At 37.2% G+C, this 12,897-nt stretch overlaps 1 protein-coding gene across 1 annotated transcript in view; it reads right to left on the bottom strand.

Moving 5' to 3' along the window:
• Lrrk (Leucine-rich repeat kinase) overlaps positions 1-12,897 on the bottom strand; it is a 790,764-nt gene that overhangs the window by 518,679 nt on the left and 259,188 nt on the right. The window contains exon 9 of the mRNA XM_090409582.1: positions 4,579-6,279. Coding sequence (XP_090265708.1) covers positions 4,579-6,279 — 1,701 coding nt within the window. The remainder of the gene's footprint in view (positions 1-4,578; positions 6,280-12,897) is intronic.

The following is a 12,897-nucleotide window of genomic DNA, read 5'->3' as shown; positions in this document are numbered from 1 at the left end:
ATGTGCTGCAACTTAAATATCAGCTTATCATGTGACACCCTCAAATGTCTTCACTAAATCCAAGAAAATGGCAGTATATGCCTTTCCCTCATCTACTGCTCTAGTAACTTTATTATAAAAGGCTAGGATATTACTAAAACAAGAGTGCCCCTTAACAAATCCATGTTGACTCTCACAGATATTATCACCCTCATCTGCCCGATGCTGTATATGGTGCCTCACTAATTTGTCCAAGATCCTAACAACTACTGATGACACAAACTGGCCTATAATTAGACACTTCCAGTCTGCTACCGCCCTTATGCAATGGGACTATCTTCCTTTCCTTCCATCCCTGGGCACCTTTCCCATAGCCAGACTTTCATTGAAAAGCCAGGTCAAAGGAGCTGTCAGTTCTTTAGCACATTCTCTCAAAACTCGTAGTGAAATACCATCCAGTCCCACAGCTTTACTAACATCCAGAGTGCTCAGTATTTGGAACACACTCTTCTCCGGCCTCTCTATAACTCGAACCGGCCCTATCCCTCTAGTATTAAAATTTACTCCTACAGGACGAAATACTCCAATAAAGTGTTCATTGAACAATTCCTCCTACTGCCACATAGCTAAAAAATTCCCTAGCATTTTCTTTGGATCTTAGGGCCAATCTATTCTCATATTCCAGTTTTGCCTTCCTTACCATACTAGTCACTCTCTTGGCCTGTGTCTTATATTCTTCATGCATCTGTTCTTCAACTATCTCCTTATATCTCTTCCATAGCCTCTTTGTCACATGCAGTTCCTGTTTAATATTGTTTGTCATCCACTTTACACAAAATTGGGTCCTCTTCTTCACTTGTGGAATACAGCTTACTATTGCTGCTAACAAATATTCTTTCACAATTTCCCAAGACTAATGATATCCCGGCCTTCCAATTCCTCCATCCATGAAACTTCCCCAAGTTGACGTCTAAGACTATTATAATCATCTGCCTTATAATTCCACATATGTTTCTGTCTCTTTGATATTCCTGCATGTCCCCTACTTCATCTTTCAAGTCAAAACCATGTGGTCACTCTCTCCAACTGGTGGGAGAGATGTCATCTGAATTATTATCAACTTTTCTGATGCTATGACCAAATCCAAAACTCTTGAACCTCTTGTTTCCTCTATTACATGTTGCCTAAGACATTTGTCCCTCAAGAATTCTAGAAATTCCATTCCGTTATTGCTACATGCATCTTCCTCTTCCCAATTTATACTGCTACAGTTAAAATCTCCTATAACAATCATACTTCTTGCACTTGCAAGAAGAATGATTGTTATAGGAGATTTTAACTGCAGCAGTATAGTAGGGAAGAATAGGGAACAAGAAGAGTAAGGAACAGGAGATGTTCCCTACTCTCTGTGCTCCTTGGTTTGAAATTGTTCATTGAGCAATTTCACAATGATAGAAGAGGAGTGAATAGGAACAGTAGAAGAGAGGGAATGAGAAAGAGTTATGGGAATGAGAGAGAGTTACTGGAATGATACAAGAGGAGAAAATAGGAACAGTAGAAGAGAGGGAATGAGAGAGAGAGTTATGGGAATGATAGAAGCCTCCGCTGTTAGATGACATAACTCGTCAATTATCATAATCAGTACTCCACCACAACGCTTTCCCTTCCTATCTGCCAAAAAATGCTGTACCCAGCAACTTCTATTCCTGTTATTATATCCTCTTCTGTCAACCATGTCTCAGTGATCCCAATAATTTTTGGCCAGGCTGATCCTATCAGCGTCACCAATTCCTCTCCTTTATTCTAGATACTCCTGGCATTAGTATAAAGCATAAAAATGCAAATGTTTCTATACCAAGCATTATCCCCTCTAGACACCACTGGGCTCAGCATTACCTGATGTCGTCCCCCCCTTCTCCCAAGTACCCATTACCACAAGAGGCCACCCCTGCTACCATCCATCCTGGTCATTCTAGTTTCCCAGCATTGACACACCGACTCGTTCAGAACAGTAATTTCTCCAGATGCCTATGTCCTTCTTCATTCAAATGCAGGTGGTCTCTTTTACTTACAATTCCTTTCTGTCCTCAAACACTCGCCAAGCATCCACATATTCCAATCCTCTCTTCTGATACATTCTAGTTATTATGTTATTCAATATTACTGCTCTTCTGCTCAGCTCGTCACTATCATACCTAATCAACACAAACGCTATCTTTCCTCACTGTGTTTTCTTTCATTCAACCTCAAGCAAGAATCTCATATCTCTCATTGCCCAATTTACATTACCTTTCAAGTCATTCGTTCCTACCATCACAATCATCTCATCCACCATGTCACCCCTTTTAAATGCCATAGCCACACTTTCCATTGTTCCTCCGGGCAAACATTCCTGATGCGTCCTATCTTGCACACCACAAATCATTGAGTCCCTATACATTACATCTCTTACCACCCTGTTCCTCGAGTGCTCACATGCATCCCTTATTCTCTCTCTCTCTCTCTCTCTCTCCCCCCTCTAACACTTTCTCTCTGTGTTGCCCTACTTGCCTGCCTTCCTGACATCACTTTATTCCTGGTTCCAGTACTCCCTCACATTTTTCTCATTCCCTCTCTCTCTCTCTCTCTTACTGTTTCCATTCTCTCCTCTTCTATCATTCCCATAAAGCTCTCTCTCATTTCCTCTCTTCCACTGTTCCTATTCTCTCCTCTTCTATCATTCCCATAACTCTCTCTCATTCCCTGTCTTCTACTGTTCCTATTCTCTCCTCTTCTATCATTCCCATAACTCTCTCTCATTCCCTCTCTCTTCTACTGTTCCTATTCTCTCCTCTTCTATCATTCCCATAACTCTCTCTCATTCCCTCTCTTCTACTGTTCCCATTCTCTCCTCTTGTATCATTCCAGTAACTCTCTCTCTCATTCCCATAACTCTTTCTCAATCCCTCCCTTCTACTGTTCCTATTCTCTCCTCTTCTATCATTTCTATAACTCTCTCTCTCTCTCTTTCTCTCTCTCTCTCTCTCACTCCTACTCTGATTCGCTTTGCATTCAGCTCTTCCATTTGCCTAATCTCATCTTATTCCCTAGACAGTCCATCTATTCTTTCAGCTCACCTATCTCTCTCTCTCTCTCTGTCTGCAAGTCAGTCACTCTTATTTGTCATTCATCCTCCCAATTGAGACCATCTCCGAAGACTTCACAATCATCCAACTTTTCCATACTCCCCACTCTCATTATTTTATTCATATTTCTCTCGCTATTCTTGCCCTCCATCATACCACTCACCTCTGTATGTGGAGAATCTCCCACCTCTGACTCAACAAAGTCAGTTATAGTCTCAACGAGATCAGTTATAGTCATCTCTACTCACCAAGTTCTTTCCATCGCCTGCATTTTTAGCATATACGTATTTTTCCTTCTCTCACCTGCACATATACAACTGCCGGGATGCATACATTCCACAAGTCCAGCATTCTACAAAATCTCTTATTATACATTCAAAATGGAGTCCTTAAATGGGGCGGGGGGTGGAGGACATGGTGATATGCCATTTGCAATTTTAGCTACTGCTGCCACCATTATTGAAAACAGTGTCGAGGAACTATTACAACTAAACACTACATAAGTATAAGTGAGCATAACTATAGGTATAACTGTATGAGTAAAAGTTAACTATAAGTATAAAACATATTTAAGTATACTAAATATCTAAATAATGAAAACTTATGTTATCTTCGTCTTCTCTTACACTGCTATGAATCCAATTCCGACCCCATCAATATAGAGACAACAACTCACTCCAAAAACAACCACTGAAGGACACTTGTATTACAGAAAAACAACGTAGCACAAATCTTGACAGAAGTCACACTATTCACTGATTATAAAAGCACATTTTCAGCACAGCTCAAATCCCCTGCCACATTCTCTGGCGACTTCAATTTCTCTTCAAGATTTCTCAATTTTCTAACTCCAATCTTCAAATGAATGAACATTCATATATTCATTCATTCAATACAGTATGAATTATTTTAACCTGATTTTTTTTTTAAAGCTAAATCATAAAATTTTCTATAATAAACCAAAATTAGTAGAGATGCACAAACTGTCTGGCTTACACAATCAATGTTTTTCAAGAATTCTATAAACTCTAAAGCACAAGTCAGGTGAAATGTTTTGTGTATCTTGCTACATTGCCCCCACATTTTCACTGATGATGATGATGATTAGAGAAAATGTGGGATCTGTAAAAAAAAAGTTCAATATAAAAAAAAATATGCTTTAGTTTTAAAACATGCAAAAAAATCTATTAAAATTATTCATATTGTTGACAAAACAAAAATTTTTAAAGTGTGCATACAAAATTTTCAAACAACCTATATATATTGTTTTTTGCATAGCATGCATGCCAGCTAGAAAAAAATTCATTTTGCGGTCAGATAATACACAAGGTAAAAAGGTCTTAATTACTGATCTAGAAAATAACAGTAAGCATTGATGCAATAAGATTAATTATTATATACAGTATATATAACCAATAATAAGTTTCATTTATTAACTTCACAGAATCTCAAATGATAATCATAATCAACTCACTTTAACAGTATGGCTCCACATGTTATGGTGGTGTAGTTCTTGCTGAGTATTTACACAACTAGTTTGGTAACTAGATGTTACTACATCGCTTCCTGTTGAAGGAGGAGGGGAAGGAACAGAAGAGCTTATCTTTGGAGTAGGTGGTACTGAGTTTTCTGCACATAGAATTTCATTACTTAAGTGACAAGGACTGGATTCTGTTGATGTAACAACTTGTTCCTCAAAAGTACATGATGCTAGCTTTGATGCTGATGACGAACGAACAGGAGGAGAAGGAAATAAAGGTAGATCATGAAGAATATTAAGAGATAAATTTAATTCTCTCAATTTTGGGGCTGTCCACATTTTAAAGGGTAAAGTTTGTAACTTATTATTTGATAAATCTAAAAGTACAAGAGAAGGCAACTCAAACAAACATGATGGCACAATGTCGAGACGATTATCATGTAAATGAATTTCTTCTAAAACAGTGCAGCACCAACCAGATGCCTTCTGCAAATTATCATGTTGCTTAAATTTTGGTGAGCCCGAGATTTTTTGATCATCTTTTGGAAGCCTAAATATTTTGTTTTGTGCAGCATTCAGTATCCTTAAGGAAGGCATTTGAAATATACACAGAGGAAGTTCAGTGAGCTGATTGTTAGATATATCAAGACGAGTAACTGCAACTAACGCTGTACTCTGATTGCGTGGAGTCAATTTCAGTTTAACATTATGCACTAAACTAGCATTAATTAACCACTCTTCTCTTATATAATGAAGACATTTTTGTCCATGCCAATTTATCATTACTGCTGTAGTTGGGAACATTGAGCTGAATGTCACACTTCCTAGCAGACCTCCAAGATGAGTTGATGGTATTATATCTAAGGCTTTCTTATTTATTTTAAATTCAGGATCTTGATGAGCTTTTATTGTTAGCAATTTGGAAACAATATGTTCATCTTTATAGCGACTTGCAACCCTAAGGGCCTTACAATGATCATCCCGAGCACCATATCTTATCAAGAAGTCTACCATACTTCCATCTCTATTTTTACATGCTTCTACAAGAGATGTAGAAACAGTACCAGTATATTCATCTTGTTGAGATTGATCAATATCATCCTGAGATGGCTTAATACAAAGATTAGGATTAGCTCCATTCTGAAGCAACATAGAAACAATATTATGATGTTTATTTTTTACAGCAACATGAAGGGCTGTTTCTGTATTGTTATTGCAATAAATATCCAAATCAAGAGGACTAATGATAGATTCAATTCTTTCTTCACTGTATTCAGTATTGTTCTTTAAGCTCAATTTTGCCATAACAAGTTGCAGTCCACTTGCTATTTGGCGCTTGGGGCTTACCAAATTTGTTCTTATTTCTTCTTTTGAATCACTTTTTGTTTCCTTCTCAGAAGTATTAGCAATTCTTTTAGCCTGAACTCTAAATTTTAGTAACATATCTACAATTCTTTGATTCCCTACATAACAAGCAACATATAGTGCAGATTGTTCTGTAACATCTTTTGCATTAATATCAAATGGAAAGGAATATTCCCACTGTCCTGATTTGTCAATATAACTGTGCATGACATCAGCCATGTATGGAAATTTCAAAAGAAGTTCAAGAACATGAACATGGCCATTAATAACTGCTGCATGTAAAGGCAACCACTTTTCCACAGTTGTTACTTGAACTAGGTGAGGAAATTTCTAAGGAAGAAACACTGAATTACTTCAATAATCAAAAACAATGTTTATTTTTTCTTCAACAAACACATTTTAAGAAGAAAGCATATACAAAGAAAATCTAAATTCTAAAAATAATTTTAGCCACCTTCAGATATAGTTTTCCCACAGTTGCGACAACTCTAGGCTGGCACAATGCCAAACAGAGTCAATTCATGTGTTATGGGGGGGCGGGGAATAAGGTGATGTATGAATTCATCACCAACATGCAAAATCACATGCTTTGTGCATAAAATTTTCCAACTGTTATATATGCAAAATAATTCACTTTAAAAACTCGAATTTTCACAAAAGAATAGCTAATTTTCTGACATGTAATAATAAACACCCATCCCACAAAACTCATTGATTATCCTATTATTGGAATGAATTTGCCTTCTTCTGCCATGTGCAGAAGTATCAAGGTCTCTTGTATCTGTGGTTGGACTGTAATAGTTTCCTTAAGTTTTAGTGGTTCAAAAGAATTAAAGTTCAGAAAGTCTTGGACAGAAATCTGAATCTTGGAAAATCTTAGTATAGACCTGAATCATTCAATTTGGAGTTTTCTAATCTCTACTATTAAATAATCAATACTTCTGCTATTATGATTTTCATTACTTTTAAGTGAGAGCCACAAAGAGAATTTTATTTTCCTGAATGCTAAATTCATTGTTCTGCTGCAATATTTATCAAGAATTATTATGGTTAAGATACATCTACAAAAACTATTAGGATATTCATGTCAGTTGTATTCAAAGCATGATGTGTAACAGTTTCGGGGTTTATTATAATAACTAAAATGTAAGTTAATTTTTTGTTCATTATTAAGACTGGATTACCAGTGTACTCAGAAATAATTCATTTCCTAGGCCATAAAAAGTAATAAGTAATACATATTATGAATAAGATTTTATGTTTTTTTTTTAAATAAGAGGCATGAAAAAAGTGCATAAACACTTTCAAGATTTCTAAAGAAAACAAGAAAGTTTTGAAGATTATGTCTAGAAAGGATGAGCTGAGTATTTTGAAGGCATCATTAACACTTTTTTTTTTAATTTAGAAGACAGTCCAATATAACTTTTTTTTAAGATGGGATTGTGGTGACCAGGATATTGTAATGCATACTGACATATTTCTAAGAAATTCCATCTGAAGGACGAGACCAGAAATATGAATTGCAGGTGGCTGGAAGTTGCACCATGAAAACGTTTCAAAACTCAGGTCAGTACATGTACTTCATAACCGACCAAACAATTACTTGTTGTTTATTATTTTAACGGTATAATAGAACACAGAAACTAAATAAATAATTCGTTTATTAACTTGATGCTGATATTTCGCTGGTGTTATAACCAGCATCTTCAGAGCACAAAAACACTGTTCGTCACAATACGCGAGACTAAAACATGGTGTACTTAAACAAAATTGTAGTAGCAACATAAGACTAGAGTCCTGATTTTGGCGCCCTCTATCTGAAAAAAAACTATCATATATTACTAGAGTCCTAGAAACGTGCTAGTTTTTTCTTAATATGACTGTCTACCAGATCTTCGGCAAGTTAATAGAGCCATATTTGTTGAGATTTGGAGTGTGTTTTAGGGCTTCTGTCGCCTCTAAGAACAATCTCTCTGATTGATACGGGTTTCTGTGTAGTACTTTTGTGTTTTTCCAGTTGATCCTGTGTGCAGGGGTATCCAGTGCATGGTCTGCTAGGCCCGACTTCCCATAATGATAATTCCGGACGTATCTTTTATGTTCGCTGATGCTGATGTTCACAGTTCTTCCTGTTTGACCGTAGTAGGCTTGATTGCATGAGCAGGGTACTTGGTAGACTCCTGGATGTGATAAAGGAGGAATGCTATCCTTAGGTGAGCGGATGAGGGTGGCTAATTTGCTACATGGTCTGAATGTAGTGCGTAGTTTATGTTTATTGAGAATTCTTGAGATCTTTTCGGATGTGCCTTTAATGTAAGGGATGGCGACTGTTTTGTTGTGGTTCTCTGTGGTGGATGGTGGGAGGGGTTGCTTAGGAGTGTTTAGTATTTTGTTTATTTTATGTGGATTGTAGCCGTTGGCCAAGAAGGTGTGGCGTAAGTGAGTCAGTTCAGCAGTCAGAGCCTTGTCATTGGAACAAATTGCTCTAGCTCTATGGGTTAGCGTTTTTAATATGCCATATTGTTGAGAAGGATGATGGTGTGATTGTTTGTGTGAGTATCTGCCTGTATGTGTGGGTTTTCTAAAAACTGAAAATGATAAGGAACCATCTGGGAGACGTGTGATGAGTGTATCCAGGAAGGGCAGACAGTTGTTGGTTTCTAGTTCCATAGTAGGCTTGATTGCATGAGCAGGGTACTTGGTAGACTCCTGGATGTGATAAAGGAGGAATGCTATCCTTAGGTGAGTGGATGAGGGTGGCTAATTTGCTACATGGTCTGAATGTAGTGCGTAGTTTATGTTTATTGAGAATTCTTGAGATCTTTTCGGATGTGCCTTTAATGTAAGGGATGGCGACTGTTTTGTTGTGGTTCTCTGTGGTGGATGGTGGGAGGGGTTGCTTAGGAGTGTTTAGTATTTTGTTTATTTTATGTGGATTGTAGCCGTTGGCCAAGAAGGTGTGGCGTAAGTGAGTCAGTTCAGCAGTCAGAGCCTTGTCATTGGAACAAATTGCTCTAGCTCTATGGGTTAGCGTTTTTAATATGCCATATTGTTGAGAAGGATGATGGTGTGATTGTTTGTGTGAGTATCTGCCTGTATGTGTGGGTTTTCTAAAAACTGAAAATGATAAGGAACCATCTGGGAGACGTGTGATGAGTGTATCCAGGAAGGGCAGACAGTTGTTGGTTTCTAGTTCCATAGTAAAGTGGATTTTTGGATGTTGGCTATTTAAATGTGCTAAGAATGTTTTCAATGTCTCAGGGCCATATGGCCAAACACACTCCAAATCTCAACAAATATGGCTGTATTAACTTGCCGAAGATCTGGGAGACAGTCATATTAAGAAAAAACTAGCACGTTTCTAGGACTCTAGTAATATATGATAGCTTTTTTTTTTTTTTTTTTTTTTTTTTTTTTTTTTTTTTTTTTCAGATAGAGGGCACCAAAATCAGGACTCTAGTCTTTGTGTTGCTACTACAATTTTGTTTAAGTACACCATGTTGTTTTAGTCTCGCGTATTGTGACAAACAGTGTTTTTGTGCTCTGAAGATGCTGGTTATAACACCAGCGAAATATCAGCATCAAGTTAATAAATTAATTATTTACTTAGTTTCTGTGTTCTATTATACCGTTAAAATAATAAACAACATGTCCGACGAACACATAAGTCTGTCCACACGTTCAAACAGTTACTTATTTGCAACACTTCCATACTCATCAAACCTTCCATCTGTAACATACATATTTTTTTAAAATGAGGTATAAATATTGTGTAGTCTATCAAGAAGTTGTGTTTTTAGACTGACTATTTTTTGCAACAGAAATTAACCTCACCCATTCAAGTTATCAAAAGCAAAATGCAAAGATATTATGGAATTTTAAAATTCAGAGAGACAGACATCTGAAATGCAATATGCCAGACATCACTGCAGTCAAATCACATGTGTGGTTTACTGAAGTTGCAATAACAAAGGATAGCAGAGTAGAAGAAAAAAATGCAGGAAAAACTGACCAAGTACCAGGATCTCGAGATTGAAATTCAGTGTCTTTGAAACAAAAGGAACAACAGTTCCAATTTTCATAGGAATGCTAGAAACAGTATAAAGAGCATTTATGAAACTACTGGAATAAGCTGAGCTACCCAGATATAACACCATCTAAAGTCCAGAAAATGAAACTTAGGAACATCTCACATTTTACATTGCTATCTCGTTGATTCCTAGGCCTGAATTGAACTCATTTGCCAGTCAAAGATTTCATTATGCTGTTTCTTGTTACTCTATGACTGTGAACACTGTTAAGTGAATAGAGAAATAATACACATGTACATTAGCCATAGTATAATGTTTTAAATAACAGTTTCACAGGTGTATGAGAAAACTAAACAGAATTTATTGCTCTTATATATTTCATTTAATATGTCATGAGCTTCATTTAGGGAAAAGGCAGAAGAACTGATAACAAAATTTATATTCTGAATACAAGAACGAGTCAATACAGAATGCATAATGTCACATGTCTCAGTTGCAGTTGTACAGTAACAAGAAACATTGTTAGAGTTCAGAGAATTAACAGCAACCCAAAACTTAGGCATACAGCCTGTCTGATTAAGATTGTTATGGTGGTGTAGGGCTTCACACAATTCAAAAAACAGATGATTAAATTTGAACCTACTCTAGTGTAGCATCTTTGTATGGTTCCATTGAACTCTATGTCTAGTGTTGATGGCACGAGAAGCAAGGCCTGAACCTTTAGATTCCAAAAATCTTATATAACCTTGATGTTCTCGGATTCTAATAGTAGCAGAATGGCCAGTCTGTCCAAAATAGCAAAGATGACGGTCGGCCAGACCATTGTGCAATCTCCTGACCGTACTTACACATGGAAACCCAAAACTTTCACAACGGTTCTTCTTTGAACCAGCTGATAAGGAATAATGGACATAATATGCGTATCTTCCAGTTAAATTTTGAGGGTATTAGCGCATCAAAATGTCAATGTCTTTCTAAACTTCGACGAGGAAAAAACGTCGATCTACTTCTCATTCAAGAATCACATATCGAAACTGAAGATCAAGCTAAATCTAGAGCAATAATCCCTGGCTATGACATTCTCTGGATTACTTAACAGTCATAGCTACGGCAACATAACATATCTCCGAAATGGTATTGAGAATGCTGTGCTGATATCTTCTTCAACTGATGGCGAAATCCATAAGATCACTGTTAAAATAGCAGACATTACGATTGTGAATGTATATAAACCACCTGCAACTGTTTCACCAAATGACGTTCTACAGACATACTCCCACCCAACAGTGCACTCTGGGGACTTCAACAGTCATCATACTTCTTGGAAATACGATCGGAATGATCAAAACGGGGAAATATTAACTGAATGAGCAGATCAACGCCGTCTTCACTTGGTTTTTGATGCCAAGGAAAAAGTCATCTTTAAATCAAGAGCCTGGAATAAGGAATATAACCCAGATTTGACATTCGTCTCCACTGATAGTGAAAATCAGCCTCTACAGACTTTCAGACATATTCTTGAGGTTTTTCCAAATAGCCAGCACTGTCCCATCTTTATGGAATTAGGAGCCCAAATTCCAGTGATAACATTATTTCCTAGACCAAGATGGAATTTCCAAAAAGCCGATTGGGAAACTTCACTGCAGATCTAGACGCATGCCTTAGAAGAATTCCCCCAACTTACAAAAACTATGCACAGTTCACTGGAGTAGTTATAGCAGTGGCAAAAATACACATTCCTCGAGGCTACCGAAAAGAATACGTGCCTGGATGGACCAACGAAAGCGAATCCCTGTATCGAGAATTCCTTGAAAATAAGGATCCTGAGATAGGAGAACTGCTCCATAGTCTCAACGCTGCTCGTAGGGAAAAGTGGATTCAAATAACTGAAAACATAGATTTCAAACACTCTAGTAGAAAAGCCTGGTCGCTACTTAAGAAGTTTGGTTCAAGCCCCTCTATACCAAAGAAATCTCCTCTTGTCGATCCGAATCAGACAGCTGCTCATATTGTTTCGCTTTCTAGAGCTCCGATAGATAAACAACATACTGAAGAGGTAAAACGCAAACTAAAGGCTATGAAGTCTGTAACTCAAAAGAATCAACAATTCTTTTTGCCTTTTTCCCGTGAGGAAATATCCTCGCCGCTTCAAAATATCAAAATGGGGAAGGCTCCTGGATTTGACAATGTTCATAATGAATTCTTGATGCACTGTGGACCTTATGCAAGATCGTGGCTGGCTAAGTTCTTTAACTATATACTTGAAAGTGGCTGCATTCCTAAAGAATTTAAAAGAATAAAAATCATTGCTGTGTTAAAACCAGGTATGCCAGCAGACAGACCTGAAAGCTATCGTCCCATAGCTCTTTTAAGTGCAACCTACAAATTGTTGGAGAGACTAATATTGAACAGGATCAGTGATAAAATTTTGGAACGTGTTCCAATAGAACAAGCAGGGTTCAGAAGAGATTGCAACTGCACAGATCAAGTTCTCAGCTTAACAACCTACACTGAAGCAGGATTTCAAAGATGTCTGAAGACTACTGCAGTCTTTATTAACTTAACAGTGGCTTACGATACTGTTTGGAAGGAGGGACTCATATATAAATTTCTTAAGGTCATCCCATGTAAAATATTAGGTCATCTCCTAAACAACTTACTGTGTGATCGATATTTCAGGATAGTCACCGGAAGAAGCATCAGTAAACAGAGAGTGCTCAAGAATGGATTACCTCAGGGCTTAGTGCTCGGACCACTGCTTTTTAGCCTTTACCTCACAGATATTCCTGAAACAGCCAGCAGGAAGTTTGCTTATGCAGATGATCTAGCTTTGGCGATCAGCGACAAGTCTATCAAAAGAACTGAAGAAATATTAACAAATGATCTGTGGGCTTTATGGCAGTTCTATAAAAAATGG

This window comes from Typopeltis vanoorti, chromosome 19, assembly GCF_054136105.1.
Source record: "Typopeltis vanoorti isolate ZY-2024b chromosome 19, IOZ_Tvanoo_1.0, whole genome shotgun sequence".
Taxonomy (NCBI): domain Eukaryota; kingdom Metazoa; phylum Arthropoda; class Arachnida; order Uropygi; family Thelyphonidae; genus Typopeltis; species Typopeltis vanoorti.
The sequence above is the reverse complement of the archived record's forward strand: the minus strand, read 5'-3'. Positions and strand labels throughout refer to the sequence as shown.